Source organism: Tyto alba, unplaced genomic scaffold (genome assembly GCF_018691265.1).
Source record: "Tyto alba isolate M040663 unplaced genomic scaffold, T.alba_DEE_v4.0 Super-Scaffold_45, whole genome shotgun sequence".
In the NCBI taxonomy this organism is placed as follows: domain Eukaryota; kingdom Metazoa; phylum Chordata; class Aves; order Strigiformes; family Tytonidae; genus Tyto; species Tyto alba.
Window position 1 is genome coordinate 17,977,707 of NW_024881321.1, and position 18,901 is coordinate 17,996,607.

Sequence of the window (18,901 nt, forward strand, 5' to 3'; positions counted from 1 at the left end):
AAATCCTCTACAGAGGTATAAAGATATTATCAGTAAATTCTATAGTATTGGAGGAGCTGGACAGAGAAAGACAACAGGTACTGTACAACTTTCAGCACCTGAATTTCCAGCTAATATCTGTAGGCTCCTCTGGAGATGAGTCAGAGCAGAACCCCAATATAGGAGCTCTGGTTTGCACTCTTGACAGGCCCTTCTGTTCACAGACTGTAGAGACAGTAGAGGAAGAGCAGCTGGCAAAATTATGTGACAAAAATTGAGTGGTGTAAGTTGTCCTGGCTGTGGTAGGTCTGCACATGCAATCTAGAGACTGCCGCTATTCATTCAAATCTGTATGGTTGGGGTATGGTCTAGATGTGTTTTTCTGGTGATATTATAGGAAGAACCATGCAATCTTAAATTCCCTTCATTTCCTAAAACCTGTATTGGTAACCCCCCTTTTCTGTTCACGCGTTTACCATAGCTGAGCTGAGGTATACTGTTCTCACCTAAGAGCTGGGTCTCAACCCAGTCAAATTATCTGAATAAAATGAACACCACCTTTTTTGGTTGCTAGGGCTTGTTGTGTCACAACAGAAAACAGATAATTGATCAATTCTGATGACTCTCCTTAAGCCCAAAGGATTCTCTATGCCACGAGCATAAAGTTCAGTCTATGTGTGGTCAATCTGTGTGGTACTAAAGATCTTAAATTTTTAATTCAGACACAATTCCAAATGTTATATGATGCTGTTGAAAATAACTTAAGTAGAAGTATCTTCAATAGTTTCCTTAATACCTTCAATTAATAGATTTAAAAATCTATTAATTCTTTAATATCATCTTGGTTCTAAGGAGATGCATTTTTTTTCCAGGTTAACTCTCACCTGTGTTTTCTTCCTCCAAATGAAAATCCTACATTTTCTTCTATAATATTGTTTAATTGGTGTGTTTTGAAAATTTTACTGATCTCTGCTAATGGAGCTTTTAGTCCATACTTTAAGAAGAATGCAGAAAAACATAATATGGAGTTATGTTCTTCCAACATAAAAGTTAGTGGTGGAGGTTTTTTGTGAACTATGATGGATCACTGGTTGGTGCAGTATTAGGAAGTATAGAATTTCCTCATTTCTTAACTTCCTCAGATGCCAGGAATAAATATTAAAAGCTATCTGAGTCCTTACTGGATGACCCAGACTTCTAGCAGCATTTTACTAGTGAGTCAGAAGAAGGTCAAGATGAAGCATATGGTGTCTGAATTCTTGTCATGCATGTCCATGTTTCTTTCTGATAATGTAATTAGCATTGTTCTTGGTATATTTTAAACAAGGTGTGTGGATTTCACTACTTACTTCGGAAAATGTTCCCACTGTGTAATTAAAATTTATTTTATTCATGTGAGGATTTATTGTGCAATCTTCAACCACATTTTCACTATAGCTTTTCCATTTTCTATTCTGCTAAGGGAATAATTGTTAATGGAAGAACCTTTAGATATAATTAATGAAATCTTACTCAGGGAATACTGAGTTTCTCAGCTCACCTATTTTCTGAATTAAATAGAAAAAAGTTTATTAACTGGTTCTGTATGTTCTCTGTCCTTAGGCTAGTGAGATCACCTGCCAATGTTTAGTGGTAGATGAAAAAGAGTATAAAGTGCAGCTGCCTTGCAAAGTATCAGTAGAATTCAAAGTCCAACCTGCAGTAAAATTTGCTTTTAATTGGCAAAGTAAGTAGAATTCAGCGAAGTCTAATGGGACAGCACCCAGCAGTATATTGAATCCAATTACCAGTCAATTTAGAACCAATGAACTATTTTAGCAAACCAATAAAGCAGCATGTTCTTGTCAGTAGAGCCCAGAAAATGTAAATAAGAATATGAGAAAGGCAAGTTCTACTGGACTTAATGAAGTAGAGGGTGTTTTTGGGGGTCAAATAAGAGGATTACCCAAACTTTGGCTGAATTTCAGCTAATTGTTGGCTACAGACTCTCTGCTGCTCTGTCTGTCTCACTCTGCCATTCTGTTTCTTGCTCTGTTTCTCTCCAAGATGATAAAAGTGAGTTAGTGAAGGAAGGGGTGAGCCCAGAGGCTCTTTAATAAATGGGCTAGCCAGAACGTGAGCACTTGTATGTTCAAAAGATTGATGTCCTTTGTCATTTTCATAAGTTTCAAATTGAAACACTGCTTTGATATTGAGCTTACTGGGCTTATATTCACAATGTAGTACAGCTTGCAAAGACTTTCTGAATATTCACCAGTAAGAATTTCTTTTGTGAAAAAAAAAAAAAAAACAAAACAAACCAACTTTAATTCAATCACAATTGTAGCAAAAAAATAATTGTGAATGGAGACATAATTTCATTTTTCTTGTTTTCTGCAGGTAGCCCTGCAGCACTTTGTCAACTGCATGTAGATGATGAGATCATTGCTATCAACGGCACAAAGGTTTCATGTATGGACTGTAGTCAGTGGGAGGAAGCCGTCGGCAGAGCACTAGAAACTGGAAACCTGGTCATGGATGTCAGACGATATGGAAAGAATGGTGAGTTGTTTCGTCAGGCAGATACAGTATGCTCTGTAAGGCAAATAAGCTTTGTCTCTGCTGTACCTGACAGCTGAGTCCTTATTACCCTTACAGTTGTAATATGTATCTAAGCTAAAGTAGTTTGCTAGCATGTCTGTTGCATTTTAACACAACTTGGCTTTTTTTTTTAACTACTCATGCATTAGAAATGTCTTGACAAGCAAATCTACAAAGCATTGAACTACTGACCTCTCTTGTTCTGTGGCTTGTTTCTGAGAGGATGCACAGGTAAAAAAGTGTGCAACCACCACACAAGGGAATAAAATTTTATTTTCTGCCATGCCACAAAAACAAAGAGGGGCTGGCTCTAGAGTATAGTAATTTTTAGAGACTCTTGCCTTCAGTCAACAGCTCCTCTTTTAGTCAGGGAAGGAGGGAAGGAGTTTCTTTTTTTTCAGGGAGTGTTTTGGGTGGTATATGAGCTTGTGGGTGATGTAGCACCTCTGTGCTATGATTTTGACCACTGACTCAAATATTGTGATGCTGTAATCTCTCCAGAATGGTGGTACTCATTCTGGCTAGTGAGGTTTTCTATCCTGGCTGAAGCCCTTGTAGCATCTCTAGGCTTACCATGGGCTTGATCAGGATACTCTTCTGAAGTCCTGAAAGATTTTTTCCAGAGATGGAAGTGTGACCAATGACTTCTTTCACATTATAAAGACAAAATGTTCTTTTAGTGGGAAGTTGCCAGCAAGTGGGAGGAAAAAATAGTGCAGTGGGGAAGAGGCAGGAAACAAATCACAATTTATACAGGGCCTAGCACAAATGAAGAGTGAAATTAGTGGAGTACTCTTTTTTGAATACATTTTAGGGAGTTGGTGGGAGAAGTTATGGATTTTGAGTGAAGATTATGATTTGTCTTCACCTCATCAGTTTTACTAGTTTAGTTTAGACTGGGTTTTTTTTGCCCTCTGTGTGTTTCCTGAGGAGCACGGACATGAAAATGACACTTCCCTGGATAGAGTATAAGTCAAATGGTACCTTGTGTGAGTAAAGCTTGAAGAATTTTCTCCATCCTTACTAATGGTAATGAAATAGTTTTCAATGAATACTAATTGCTCTGCAGTGCTAAGCTGCTATAGTCCATGTTAGCAAAACATCCGGTGAACTTTTACCTGGCTTATGACTAACACTTGCATTTTTGGGGAAGGCGGTCTGCTCATGAAAGCCCTATTCCTGTCTTCACAAATTCCACCTGATTTGTGTCTCTTCCTCTTCTGTTATTTGTTTTATTTGTGTTATTTTAATGTGTTTTCACTGACTCTTTTCTTTGACGTTACTGTCTACATTAATTTCTTGATCCTCCACATACCAAAAAGATTGGGGCAAAGACCAGCCTTCCCTGCCACATGTAACGCATAAAATCCTCAATCTCACCAGTATGGCTACCAACATTATAGGTACATCTGAAAATAAATGGATTGATGCGACTTCTGGAGAACACGTTTCAAATGTTTCCACCATATCAACAAAAAGAGATTTCTCCAGCAGCCTTCGAAGTTCTGTGAGTATGTTTTTGAAGGGTCATTGGATTTGGGGGGGAGAAAGAAAGTGAAAATGTAACACCTTGATAGGTGGAGGATGGAGAAAAGACCTTGGAAATCTTATTTTTACTTGTTTTGCTTAAGGAACATAGAGGATGCTGCAAATACAGAGATAAAGCTCTGTACTTACTAAGGTAAAAGGTTTTAAAGACTTGCTACTGTCTATTCATGAGTGCACACTGCTAAGTAATAAGTATGAAAATATTTGCAGACTGTATTTTGATTAAAATGTATAGAGTATTTATTCTTTAGAAGAGACTCTTACCTCCACTGTTAGAGTAAATGAAAGGTACAGCCCCAAAGAACAATCATATACGTGTTTTCAAATTACTTGCAAATAACACCCTGCCTGCCAAAGAGCTGAAATAGGAAGATCTTGGCTTCTGGCATTTTCTTGCAAACTAGTAGGTTTTATTTCAGCCACCAATTCACAGCTGGTTATTGACCCCCTCAAACATCTGTAGTTGTTTTATCATATAATACACTCAGGAAATTTTAGATAATTTTTTCTCTTTCTGTGGAAAGTGTCCTGAAGTGCTTCATGATATATGATTCCTGTCAAGGAAGACACTTAATTGGATAAACTTCCACAAATCTAATGAGACTAAACACTATGTTTTTTATTTTTTTTTCAGGATACAGAAACAAAATTGATAAATGGAATGCAAAGAGATCTTGGCTCTAATGAGCAAAGAGGTAAACCACTGTCAGTTTTCATCCGCTAATTGTGTGGGTTTGAAACAGACACTAAACCTGTAATCATTGCAAGCTTTATGCAGTAGGCAAAGCGAGACCTTAATGAACTGAAAGCTAGACAGGTATCACAGAGATCTAGTTGCATCCAAACTGGGTGTAGTTTGCTTCCACAACATGCTAGGCAGTGACAAAAGCCCCAGTATCTGCATTAGTGGTTGTAGGGGTGAAAGAGAAGGACAAGGCACACAAGTTATTGTAATTGCTACTGCATTGTGTGAAGACTGAGTCAGTATGAGTACCAATTTATTTCACTGCCCAGGAAGTGTGTAAAGAGTATTCAACTTTTTTTCACTTGTCAGGTTTTGGGGGTGATGATAGGTTTACTATAATTATGTTAGTTTTATTCCTGGAGAACAATATTGTTGATTCTGGTATGAATAATAATTACTTATGATGTTATGAACAGTTATAGCCTTACTTGAAGACAGTGAGAGAAACCAGATACATATACTTCCTAATGGAACAGTAATCCTTAAATGGAAACTTTGTATTTCATTTTATCTTGAATGCACATGGTGATTTATAAAAGAGTTCCCCCCAAGAGATGATCATTCACCCTCTGGAGATGCCTTTCTGATGACCTTAAATGGTGATTAGGATCCTCAATGAAATTGGCATTTCAGTTGAGGAAGTTTAAATTAGACAGGGAGAATCTGAGCCCAAGTTTGACACTTGCACTGTTGTTATAGCTGGACATTGTTAGTGATAAAATGAAATACTAATCAGTATATGAGGTAACCTGCTAAAAACTGCATTTGTCATTATGAAAGATTAGATTTCCTTTGTCGTTCACGGGCTTTTTTCTGAAGTGACGTTGCTGTAGATTAGAGGTCTAATAACAGAAGTTTGTTATCCAGTGGTGATAGTGTTTTGGGTTTTTGTTTTTGTTTTTGTTTTTTAAGAAAAGCACCTCATTGACTTGTTTGTATTCTTTGTATTTTTCAAATAGCATCTGAACCTATTTCTTTGAAAAACTTAAAAAGGCGGTCACAATTTTTTGAGCAAGGTAAAATGCTAACATTTCATGTACTTCCATGAAATTCCTCTTGCTGTACACTCTCCCTCACAAGTCTGGTGCTGGGTACTATACCTCTTCAGCATTGTTTGTTGCAGTTACAACGAAGCAACATAATTAATTTCCCTTCTTTCCCCAGGGTCATCAAGTTATTCTTACAGTTCATGGGTCTACCTTTGTGGTAATGGGTCTTTGTGTGTTCTCTTATACCTGTAGCTGTTTAAATCTCTTCTATGTTGTTCATACTTTTTTTTCACTGGGTAGGCGTAAGAAGGATAGCACACTGTTCAGGTTTGCTACTACCTACAAAACAAGAATAATGTTGAATACTCCTGCAGGGGCTTAGCACAGATCTCAGAGCTGTTCAAAAAATACTTAACGCTGGATTTGAGTTTATCTTCAGTTGCAGCTCTGTGCTTTCATCTAAATTGGTGGAAAAAGGCAGCTGCTGGCTTTCCACTATGTGGTGATGTCACAAGATCCCAAGATGACCAATATAAATTTTGAATTGAATATGCTAGCTTTTCAAAGCAAAAAATGAGGCACTCAATTTTGGTTTTGTAGGTTGCTTTTTGGTGTTTTGCATGTCACAATTCACATACTTCTACTGGTGTTGTATGTCTAATGCTGTCTTCAGACAATGTATGCCTTGCTGTTTTGCTGTATCCTGAAAGAGTGAAATTCTGGCCCACTGGAAGTTCAGTGTGAATTTTGCCAATGATTTTAGTGGGGCCAGGACTTTGCCTTCAGTGGTGATGGCTTCTGTTTTTTCCAGAAGTGATATGTGAAGTGCCACAGCATAATTCTGTGTTTGTGGTTCTGTTTGCTTTTTAAATATTTCTGCTGCACTGTATCTGCAATATGGTGGTGTTTTTTTTTTTTCGGTTGGTTGTTTTTTTGAGGGGTGGGGGAGGGGCATTTTGTTCTGATTTGGTTTTGGCTTTTTTTTTGGGGCTTTTTTTTTGTTTATTTTTAAAGGTTGGCTATGAAGTTTGGTTTTCATTTTAATAAATTTTATAGGAATATTTGAAGTATTTCACTTGTGCTTGAGGGGGAGGAGAAAAGCATATTTCTAGAGCGTACACTCAGTACAGTTTTGTTCATTTTAAACTTCTGATGCTTTAGCTTTATAGTGATATGAAAGATTTTTCTTTCTAAGCCTGTACAGGCCAGCATAAGCTTACAGGGATGAGAGAAGAGGAGAGCAAAGTTACGTGCTGCCTATGCCTACCTTTAGCATCTCCTGACACAATTACAGATCAAGTCTGCTTGTCCTACCTATTGTCACCGTGGCTGTTGCAATCTGATAATGAAGACAAAATTATGCATATAAAGTTTGGGTACTAGTCCATGACTCATTAGATATCTTTTGTATCCTAAATGTGACCTTTTTCTCCACTTCATGTGATCACACTTCAGAAAACCATTGCAATTTGTTGCTTTTATGCTTTTTTTTTTTTTTTAAGTTAAATTTGGACAGCTAAGTAACAAGTACACTAGCAACAAAAATAAATAGTGATGAGGCTTAGTATACTTAAATCTGTCCTTCCCATTTTCTCAACTTTTAATGTATTAGCATAATACACATCTCTCTCTAATAATCATCTTGGCACAAGATAGCCTCAAATAGCATAAGGTTTTTGGTGAATGGTGACAAAATCACCAAATTCAGGTGTGCTTCTGGGAGTAAGGAAAGGAAGACAGTTGGAAAGAGGAAATACATGCTTTTGTGATAAGCAAGTTGTCTGTGGATGTCTATTGCTCTGAATTCACATCAAAGGCAATGGATGAGTACCTGCTGTACCCTGGAGCAGCATTCTGGGTATTGGTCACACTAAACGGTTGGGTTTCACAATAATAATAGGAGAGGTGTAGCAAAGAACCTCTGTACTACTGCAGTGGGAGATGTACTGCTAATTTAAGCAATTGCTGATGGCACCTGTAAATGTGTAAAGCTTTTAAACAATTGTGCACATTAGTTGAAAGCACATAATGAATTTTGACCTCAAATAAGTTCAGTAGGGCAAAATACAAGCATGGTTTACTAAGGAAACAAAAATTAGTCTGAAACTTGGACTTTCCACCTTTACACAAGTGTTGCAGTAGTATGTATGGTTCTAATGATTTCTGGTTTTTGCTTTCCAAATCTCACAGGAGGCCCAGAGACTGCAATGCCTGATGTAAGTACTATTTACAAACTACTAATTAGTTTTATCATCCTGGTCTTCTCAAGTAGCCCACTACTCTTTATACTGCTTTAAAATTGTGATCAAATCTGAGATTACTGACTAAGATTTTCTAATGTGCAATGGAATGGTTGCTTTCTGTCCTTTTGAAAACAAGGCTAATTTAGGTCCTTGTAACTATAAAGCTGTAGTGTTTGTAATGGCTTTTATTCCTCACTTTAAATATAATATGTTTTAAAATGTAGAGTGTTAATTACATACAAGAAGATAATACTATTTCATTCCCATGTTATATTAGCTCCCAGTTCCAACCATTAGCGTTCCTAGTCGTCGGGTTTGGGATCAAGAGGAAGAACGAAAACGGCAGGAAAAATGGCAAAAGGAGCAGGAGCGTTTATTGCAGGTATAATTAATCTTCATAATCATAGGCTGCCAATCCCTTACGTGCAGAAACTGTTAGGGGAGAAAAGTAACATGTGACTTCTGCAGTTCTTCTTACTGGTGGCCTAAGAAGACTTTCAGATTTGTTGGCTGGGCTGTGCACTTACACACACTAGCAATTATTCTGCAAAAGGAGGACAATGCATTAGTGAGCTTTATGAAATCAAACCCAGACTGTGTATTCACTACAGCCTGAAGTGCTCAGTTATCACAAGGCTGATATGCTCTTACTTGCAACAGAATTTAAAGTATAAGCAAACACCTAATGAGCAGTAGTCTTTACCTTTGAATATGAATTTTATTTTTTCCCCTTAAGAAAATTGTCTTTCGAGTGAGTTTTACTTTCAATTAGTGATATTGCCTTAAATTAAGAGATGAAGAGAAGGCAGCCAGTGCCGTGCTTAGATGCCTACTAATATCCTGTCATTTAGCAATCAGCTAACCAGCTCGAATCAGCCTGGTTCCCAGGACCTCTGTGAGTCAGGAAGCTGAACCTAATAATGCAAAACTACATCGATAACCAGTTGCTAGAGATGGAGGGAAGTGTTGCAGAGGGAGTGGACAATGTTTGTCATCTTAGGGTAGCACAAAAAAGCAAGCACACATCTCTGCAAAGACCTCAGCTCAATGAAGCATAAGCCCATTCAAACAGGTTCATCAAGACACATCTCTGCAAGTTAAATTAAAGTTTGTTATCTAAAGTCTGTTGGCTAGCAGAGACGTCAGTGAAGATCATTTACTCTATGCAAGCCTCCTTAATAATCTTGGTGTATTCAGCAGAAAACTGGGATGTCAAAGTATAGTGTAGCAACTCTGTTGCTTTTTGGATGTTTTACCTTTTGTCATTCCTTTTAGTTTACAAACTCTGCAAGGCAAGAGCTGTGCCTGCCTAAACATATTTGTGGTCTCTGTTATGGTTTGGGTGCCCCATTTGATGTCTGAAGACATGGCTTTAAAGAATGTAAACCTTGGCTCCCCTTTCTTGAGAGCAGTCTCAGCCCTCTGCCATCACTTTTCTTTTCTTTGATTCTCCTTAGCCTTGAGTAGGAAAATTGGCTAGAGTAATAATGTTCTTTCTCTTCTGCATGATCCTAGTGATGAATTTTCAAATAACAGAGAAAGGAAGCAAAGTCTTTGTTTGCTTATTTCCAACATTTTAGAAGGGATACTTTTGACATCATTAAATATTTTGCTTTTCCCAAGATGTAAGTGGTGACTGACAAAACCACCAAAACATTTATTGCGTACCTTGAGTAATGCTTGAAGACATTACATTGGTTTCATACCAAATCCAGTCATGGGACAGATTTGGAGGTCCAGAAATTGGTTTTTGTTTAGGTAACATTCCAAAAGACCGGGAGTTCTTGCTCAAACCAAATTACTGCCTCACTTAGTGATCACTTTATATTTACTGCCTTAATGTGCCCAATTCCGAGTTAAATATAATCACTTCATCTTTCAAGAAATACCTAAGATAGGTGATTTTTGTTCAAATGGGAACTAAACCATAAGATGGGGAATATAACAGATGTGAGGTCAGTTGTGGTGAGGCTTAGTGTGTAATAAGCCTGGATTCTCTGAAATCAATTGCAGAACTCCTTTGGATTGTATTTGAGCCAGGATTTCATTCACTCATGACAGACCTGGCATCCTAGTGGAGCTCAAGCATGTTTTTACCATGCTGGTCTGTTAAAAACCACATTAAATACCAGTAGAACATTTTAATGTGAATGAAAAATACCATGTTTCTTATTTGGGTGTTTAAATTCAATCTAACCTAACAGGAGAAATACAAACGGGAACAAGAAAAACTGAGGGAAGAATGGCTACGAGCTAAGCAAGAAGCAGAAAAAGAGAGCTCAAAGTATTTTGATGAGGTAGGCTATGAATATGTCTTCACCTTTGACTGTTTAGTTTCATGATGGCTTTTTTCCCTTATAGTAGATGAATGCAAGCAGGCAAATAATTTATTTTGCTATGTCATTTATCTTCTCATTTGGGAAAATAAATTGTTGTCTATGACTTAGTAGAAAGAGGTTACAAAAATGAGAAGGAAAGGGCAAATGGGGTGTTTTGAGACCTGTTGAATTTGACTTGTGGGTTGGTTAGGTAACTAACACCAGAAATATATTGGCAAAAATTTACATCATGTGTTAATTATTGTGACCAGAATTAAATGGTCACCTTTACTGTATATTTACCTCCTGAAGCTACTTGTTGGGAGTTCTGCTTCAGTACTTTATCACGAGGCATGTTTGTATGTGCCTGACTTGTTACTGGCAAGCAGTTCATCCTATCTCTGATAATTACATATCAAATCAACTTCAGATTTGCTGTGATATGTTTCAAGACATTGAATGCGTGTGGTTTCTGTAGATGCTGACTTTTGTGGCTGTTGCTTAAGGGAGGATGAACAGGTTCTTTCCTGAGTGTAGGTGTCTGAGATATCTCTTCTTTATTTGCTATGTGAGTGCTGCTTCAGGCTTCCTAGCTAGATCAATTGTGTTTATACAGTTGTGTATAAGTATATTGTAATTCAAGGCTTAGGACTTCAATAAAAAAGATAGGCTTAGGACCTCAGTAAGAAAGCTCTTTGAGCTGCTAGAGGACTTCACTGTACAAGAATGTAGAGAGTTTCACATTTTTTCTATCATTAGAGGGTTGGATGGATGTGTAAACAGTATTTGTCCTCTGCAACTAAAACATCTTTTGACCACTGAAAGACCTTTTCTCGTGTTTGAGAGAAGAGTCAGAGTGGTAGGTCTAAGGCTTGACTTTCAAATGGTAGGAGAATGGAGGAGGGTGAGGGTTTCTTCCACATGAGGATACACGTGAAATTCATTGGCCTGATATACACTTGCAGTGTATATCTTTGTGCATACACTCTTAGGTCTCAGGTTTCTAAATCAAAACAGTAGGAAGAAATTCTGGTTATCATGGAAGAGTTTATTTTTCATGTGTATTTAAGTGGAGATGGGGTGGCTTGAAGTGTAAGTGATACAGAAAGAAGAATGTTTCACATAGTTGTGGCCATGCTGCCCGTAGCTCTCGCTTAAGGCTGCTGTGTGGAATGAAGCTCTTGCATTAGGAGAATGTGCTAGCAGGCACTCAAAACATGAAACCAAAGTACACCCTGGGTCTTGCATTGAAAGTGTTCAGGATGCTTTTTACAGTCTTCCCTCATAAAATAAATGACTTTTCTGAGTGAGCAACCTGTTTAAAAACAACTAGTTCCCTTCCCTAAAAATATTGCTTGCTTTGTTTGATACAGGAGCAGACTGTTCTAACCTTAAACACAACGTCTGTCCCTGAACGGGCCCCATCTGTGTCCAGTTGGAGCGCAAGCCCTGAAGCAAATACTCATGAGGAGCCAGAAGGAGATGGAGGAAGCGAGCTGGCAGCACGCTTGTTGGGCAAGGGAGAAGAGAGGAGGAGGCTTCAGAAGGAACAGAGGATCCAGGAAGAGGAAGAAAGCGAGCTAAAAGAGCTGGAGTTTGAGAGACAACGTAAAGAGAGGGAACAGCAGTATGCTGAGGAGCAGAGACGGCAGGCTGAAAGGCAGAGCAAGGCGCCAGTGGAGATGTCTCAGTACCAAAGGTGTGTGGTTGTAATGGCGTATACTCTCTCTTCCTTCTACATTAAAAATTCAGGTACATTTCTGATGGGAGTGTGTGTATGTCCTGAATGCATAAGGGTATTCATGTAAAGTTCGTACTGTAATCAGTCAGTGCAAGATATCACAGGATAGCCTTTCTTTCTAAAGGTAGAAGGATCAGGCGTAAAACAAAGTCTTTCCCCATGAATCAAGTCCTCTATTAACCCCCTTCAGTTCATTTTTTAAATAGGAAATGTAAATACAGTAATTACAGCCAAATCAATGATGACCTGAAGTGCTTAGTGTGAAGATTTTGTAAGAACCCTGCATAAGCCTGTAAACTCAGAGCCAGTGGCTCAACATATAGGTCTTTCAGAAGAAATACCAAGTTGACTCTTTTCCAACCAATGCGTGACTGATTTTCCACACTCCTCTTATTTTAGTTTGACAGTTGACAGTGCAACAATAAAGTTTAATTGCGCTACTGGGTCGAATAGGGGTATCATGGTATATGAGTGAACAGACACTGGCTTAGATATCATAGGCTGTTAGAAATACCCACTGTGGATGTATTTATTATAGAGCATGAAAAAGTTTCTTTCATCACTTTCTTCAGCTGCTTGGTTTAAAAAACAAAACAAAACAACAAAACCAACCAACCAACCAACCAAACAAACAAACAAAAAAAAGAAAAAGGAAAAAAAAAAAAAAAAAACAACCAAAAAACAGCAAACCCCAACTATTAGTTTACACGTTCATGTTCTTGCCCAGAAGTTTTCAGATTACTATTGCAGGTGTCATGGGAGATTAATCTGTCTGAAACAGATTAAAACAATAACTTTTCCTTATTTCATGTGCATTTAGCTTACTGTCTTGTGTATGACTAGCTTTGCTGCTTCTCTTGAGGATTTTCCCCTGTTCTTATATAAGTAATAAGAGATGACTGAAGATAACACATGATATCACATTAAGTCTTAAGAGAAAAAAATATGATTATAAAATTGAAGGGGATATTGTGAGACTTGGAGTTACTTTAGCTCATTGTAAATGACTGCTGCTTGTAATCACTGCTGAGCAAAGCAGAGGCATAGTTGTTACAATGGCTAAACAGGTTCTTCTTGGCATCTGAGCCAGGGTATCTCTACAGTTTTAGCTTGCCCCAATTGCAAGATAATAGAACTTTGTGCGGTAGCTTATTAAGCTGTTGTAATATCTGCATATCTAAATCCGTGATACATTCTTTAGTCCCAGGGGATTTCATTGCTTCTGTGGTTGCTGCCAAAGGACGTGTTTTGCTAAACAAGGATGGCTTTGCTTGATAGTAAAGGAGCAAGTTCAATGAAGCTGGGATTTTAAATATCTGATGTTAAATATTTGCTTTACAGTGATATCCAAAGATATGACTTGAAATCTGAAATGCTATATAAACATCTGTGGAGGCATGATACTTGCTGCAAAGATCACTGAGGTTGGGGACAGGCAGCTGGAAGAGCTTTGTGGAAGTTAGTGTTTCTCTACGGGTTACAAACTACACCTATACAATTTCCTAGCATATACACGTAACTTTTGTCCAAACACAGGAGGTCTCTAAAACTGCTGGCTTTGAAACAGATGAGATAATCATTGTCATACACTGGAATTTGTATTTTCTGCAGCATCTTAAAAAGTATTTTTTTTTTTTCATGTATTTTCATGTTTCTAATGAACACATCTAAACTTTCTCAGTTTTCTCTATGTATATTTACCGTTTGCTCAATTTCTAGATTTTTTTTTTTATTAATACATAATTTCATTCATCTGAATGTTGTTTCTAGACATTATGAGCACTATGAAGTATCTAAAACAATAGAGGATCGAGCTGGCCATCCTCTCATTGAAAGGTAATAAGAAATTGAACTGATAGGTAGGTTGGGACATCTTCAGCAATAAGTATTAACCATTTTGGCATGCTCACTTTTGGATTTTTTGTCATTTACAGAAATGTAATTTCAGGCAGTTTTTCTGACAACTTTTCTTTTGTTAACTGTGTTTCTGGCTGATAAAACTTCAGCCTCCTTAGAGCTTCAACTGTTTGGGGATTTTTCCTTTTATTCCCTTAAAGATCTGTTTTGAATGTTTTTAGTAGGAAATATTTATGTCTATGCCTATGTATGTCTTTTTCTGTACATGAACATGTTTTGTTTTGTTTTTTTAATAGGCATTATGAGCATCATGAAGTTTCTAAAACCATTGAGGAGCAACGTGGCCAGTCATTTACTGACAGGTATGCATGATACTGAATCTCGGTGTAGACTGTAACATGACCATTTCAGTGTCAGAAAGCTTTGAAACTTCCAATAAACTTTAGCCATATGAGCTAAGTGTATACTTTGTAGTGCTGCTGTGTTTTGCAGCTTTTATGGCATGTTTTCATATTGAGAAAACAACCAACCAAACTTTTGGCAGATTATATGCTGTGCTGTAAACAACAGTTAGTCAACAGGATTTTACTGGGAGAAGTAGAATTGCAGGGAAGTAAATATGTGGGTGATACTAGACTTATCTGCCTGAAAAACAATTGCAGATAGTACTGCGATTGTGTAATAACGTGCTGTACAAACTAAGGTGCAGTCATCCCAATCAGGACTGTACGATTTAAGAGAGAGTAAACAGGGAGGGAAGTGAGAGGCAGCAGCAATGTATTTATCAGGAAGATAATAGATGTGCAACTTGTTAAGTTATGCTCTCTTACCTTGGCTATTTTCTGTTTTGCTTTGCTTGGTGGTTTGTTTGGGGGTTTTATTGTTGTTTTGTTTTGTTCTAGTTTTATTTCAATTGAATATATTAGCCACTGCAGATTTGGGCTCTTTGAATAGACAGCTTTTTCTTCTCCATTTTATAATAACTGGGCTATGGTTAAAGAAATGCTGAAGTAACCTTATCGCAAAATGTTTCTATCAAGCCTTTGTCTTAGATGTCATCCCACAATAATTCTGGAAGATCACCTCTGCTGTGCATTTAATCAGTTCTTATAGTTGGAGTGAGCATACTTTTTTTGATATTAAGAGGAACCCCAGAACTTACAGGGTACAACTAATAGATTTGTAAGTAATGGAAGATCTAAATCTATCTTCAGAAGGGGCCTGCATTAAATAGTTACATCTTGGATATATGTGTGAGGAGGATACTCAGATGCTAAAAGCATCCCAAGCAAGGCTGACCTGCTCTTTGGAGCTCCTAATTATTACAAGCGTCTGTAATTGTTGCGTCTTTTCAAACAGATAATAAAATAGGTATGTGCCATAGAACTTGGTGCATAGAACAATCAGAACTTGGGGGAGCAAGAAATGTGACACAGTTTACGCATCATTAATCTATAGACAAAGGGCAAGGCTCCCTCAAAATGATGTTATGCAGCCAGTGCTGTATGTGTAAACACACTAATGTAGCAGCTTTGAGTCGTGACACAGAAAAGGATTTCTGTTCCTTTCTGAGGCACTTTAAACTCAGAAACTGTCTGTATTACTTGAGACTAATAATACACCACAGAGGTGTTGCTCAAACTCCTGCTCTTTACTGTCAGAAAACCGGCTTTTTGCCATTTGTCTTCCTGTATATTGAATTATATTTCTTGGCAAAAAACGTATTAAAAAATTATGCTTCTGGGTATAATCGGCGAATAATAAATTTCATAAGAACAATCTGCATGTAGTGTTTGAGGAGGTGTTTTGCTTACAGTCTAGTAACGGTGCTGAAGTATGATTTAAGTTTCTCATGAAGTTAAATAATTTATAAACCTGCTCTGAAAGTTACCACTTGTTTGACTGTCTGACTGTAGTCCCCACAAAGCTTCCATAGGGAAGGACTTTGATTTTTACATGATTTTGTTGAAGCAAATACAATGATTGGTCCCTTATACCTGAAGAATACACGGGGAACTTTCAGTACATAATTTTAAGATTTAATCAGTGCTTACCTACTGACACCTAAATATTGACATCTTTTTTTCCCCATAGTATCCTGTTGGTCCTTGGGTATTTTTTCCTCTTGTTTTAAGTACAGCATAAGTTGTTGATGGGACGGATGGTGAAAAAAGGGGCTGTATATCTGTGGTTTGCAGTGGTAAGATCTTTGTCTGTGACAAGGTCTAATAGGTAAGATAGAGACATTCATGTTTTCTGTATCCTTAGGAATAAGTCCAAGTCGACCTCAGAACTGAATGAATTCAACACAATCGGAAATGGCAAGTAGTGTTTAATTTGCATTATTTTTTAAATGTCCCTTTTTTGAAAAAAAAAAAAAAAAAAAAGGTATATTGGAACTAGTCATCATAATAAAATAAATTGTCAAAGTGCTTTTTGATAGCTGCATCATAATTCAAATTCATACCATGCCACAATTTAATGAAGTTTCAACAACAAGAGGAAAATCATACACTCAGTCTAGGACAGCCTAGGACAAATATGATTAGCTGCTCTCTTGAAGACCATAACAGTGATTATAAACAGATCTCAGATGCCTAAATTTTAGTTTACTGGCATTTATATGAGATTAAACCAATTGTGTAGGTATATCATTGAAGATGTATGTGTTCTTGATATGTTGACTCTGTCAGTACAAAAAGCTGCACATACCAAGATGCTAAGGTATTAAATACAACTGTTTGCTCTTTTTAACTTCTGCTAGTGTGTAGGAGTAACACAGCTAGAAGTCAGCTTTCGATACAGTCACGGTGACGTGTTTCCTGGACTCCAGTTCCTTGCTGCCTTTCTTGAATTGTCTTTCAGTTATGTTACTGCATTTTTAGAGGAATGTGTGTAAAGCAAACAAACCAGATTTATAAATGTTACAGTAGAAAATGCCTGAAAGCTATTCCTGTGTCTAAAACATGGTTTAAAAAAGTAATCAGAAGACATCATAGAAAAGTAAATGGTGTATTAGAGGATATATTGCAGATTGACAACATTGCTTTCACACATTAAAGCTTGGTCATTGAAACTAATGAGCGAGTAAACTTCCATAATGGTTTATAATGGTAATCTATAGCAATAAAACCAAGAACAAATCTACAGTCAGAGCAGTATTTAAAGAGATTGAAATTTCAATTGAATTACTTATTGCTGAGTAATTTTCTTAATTGGTCCTACTGTAAGGAATAGTTACTGAATCTAGGAAATAAAAAAAAAAAAAATGTTGCCTTCTAACACGTCAACAGGTATTGGAGAAAGATGGATTGTTTGTTTCCCCCCTTCCAAAATTGCAAAGGCCATCTATACCATAAATCTCATTTCAACTGACTAGTTAACACAACACCCAAACAAAAGAGAAACTCTCTGTAAGATTTCCCTCTTCCCCCCTGCCTCAATACATAAATATTTATATAAAGTGACATAAAGCAATGTGTTTAGTGCGTTGAATAAGGAACTATTTCTTTAAAATGGGTACAAATTACAGATAAAGAATATGAACTCTTAAAGGGAAAGAAGGTACTGCACCATTCAACTAATATTCTATACTTGATTCAGTTTGTATTGGAGGAAACATACAAATTGTGTCACGGAAAGAGATCATGCCCTTTTAAAAAAATACATGTGTGTGTATATATATGTATACACAAATGCATGTGTGTATGCACTTGAGACATGAAGGAAAATACCTACTTGTAGTTAAGTTAAGCATCGTGTAAAAGGCCACATTAATGTAAACATTAATAAAAAAATTGTAATAATAATAATGATGTATTGCCAAGTTTGATACTGGTCACCTGGCTAAAAAAAGGAACTGGAATAACTCTGTGAATGTTGTGATGAACGACTGCTTTTGGAGCTATAGCCAGAGTACCGAATGCATGATAACTGCTTTTGTGCCTTAAGGTGTCTAGATAAATTTTGCACATGTTGTCTACACAGATACCCAGAGCAAACATCCAGAGAGGTCCTGCAACGCGAGTGAGTCGCAGAAGAAGCCTCAGAAGGAGCACAGCCTGTCTGCGGCAGAGTTGGAGAGACAGCAAATCCTTCAGGAAATGAGAAAGAAAACATCTCTACACACGGACAGCAGCTGGATTAGGCAGCGCAGTTCCAGTATACATAAGGAGCCCATTAGTCTGTACAGCAATAGTATGAGGAGGTAGAAATCATGTTAAAAATTAACTTTGACTCTCATCAAATATTTTTGTTTGGTTGTTCTAAACTTCAGCTTGTGTTACAGAGCACAGAAACAAACTGAGTTTGTGAAATGCTGTAAGGTAAACTGCATAGCAGCACAGACTGAAGAAAGTAGCTGTATTACATCTGGGATTATATTTTTTTTAAGTAAAAAATGTGGATGAGACCTGAAAATAACTCAGCTGCTTGTTTCTTGGTTGGTATACCAGCAATGGAAATCAATAGTGTGCCTTGTCATTGACAGATATGCTTAAGAATTTCAGAATGACAATTTATTGTGGAAATTAATTATTATTGCTAAGGAGTATACCTTTGTTTACATAGAAATATGTCAGATAGTCTGGAGCTTATTTCTTGCTTTAAGTAATGTATGAATGTTGGGTTTGTCTCTTAGGAAACAGCCTAGTTATCAGTCAGGAGAACATTTGGCTATTGGGCCAACACCTTGTACCTAGACGATGCTATCCAGTCTGGGTGGATTGTTATTTTTGATCTAGTATCCCTTGGAGAAAACAAAAACAAACCTGGTATCTGAGGTCCGTTTCTGTACAGCGGATTTTGATACGGTTCACCCTGATAAGGCTGTGGTGAAGTGTTTTGCCTTTATTCTGTAGTGGTTAAGTGCCACCTCTCTTTCGCCTCACGTGCATTTTCCC

At 37.3% G+C, this 18,901-nt stretch overlaps 1 protein-coding gene across 11 annotated transcripts in view; it reads left to right on the plus strand.

Annotated features, from left to right (window-relative positions):
• Positions 1–18,901, plus strand: part of LMO7 (LIM domain 7) — a 134,291-nt gene that overhangs the window by 108,391 nt on the left and 6,999 nt on the right. For 4 of the 11 annotated variants that reach the window (XM_042805962.1, XM_042805960.1, XM_042805961.1 and 1 more), the window contains 13 exons: positions 2,359–2,520; positions 3,882–4,066; positions 4,742–4,802; positions 5,812–5,868; positions 6,017–6,058; positions 8,032–8,057; positions 8,362–8,466; positions 10,289–10,381; positions 11,776–12,101; positions 13,914–13,979; positions 14,297–14,362; positions 16,269–16,321; positions 17,988–18,207. In XM_042805962.1, coding sequence (XP_042661896.1) covers positions 2,359–2,520; positions 3,882–4,066; positions 4,742–4,802; positions 5,812–5,868; positions 6,017–6,058; positions 8,032–8,057; positions 8,362–8,466; positions 10,289–10,381; positions 11,776–12,101; positions 13,914–13,979; positions 14,297–14,362; positions 16,269–16,321; positions 17,988–18,207 — 1,462 coding nt within the window. The remainder of the gene's footprint in view (positions 1–2,358; positions 2,521–3,881; positions 4,067–4,741; positions 4,803–5,811; positions 5,869–6,016; positions 6,059–8,031; positions 8,058–8,361; positions 8,467–10,288; positions 10,382–11,775; positions 12,102–13,913; positions 13,980–14,296; positions 14,363–16,268; positions 16,322–17,987; positions 18,208–18,901) is intronic. The other 7 variants (XM_042805970.1, XM_042805963.1, XM_042805965.1 and 4 more) reach the window with 6 other exon arrangements.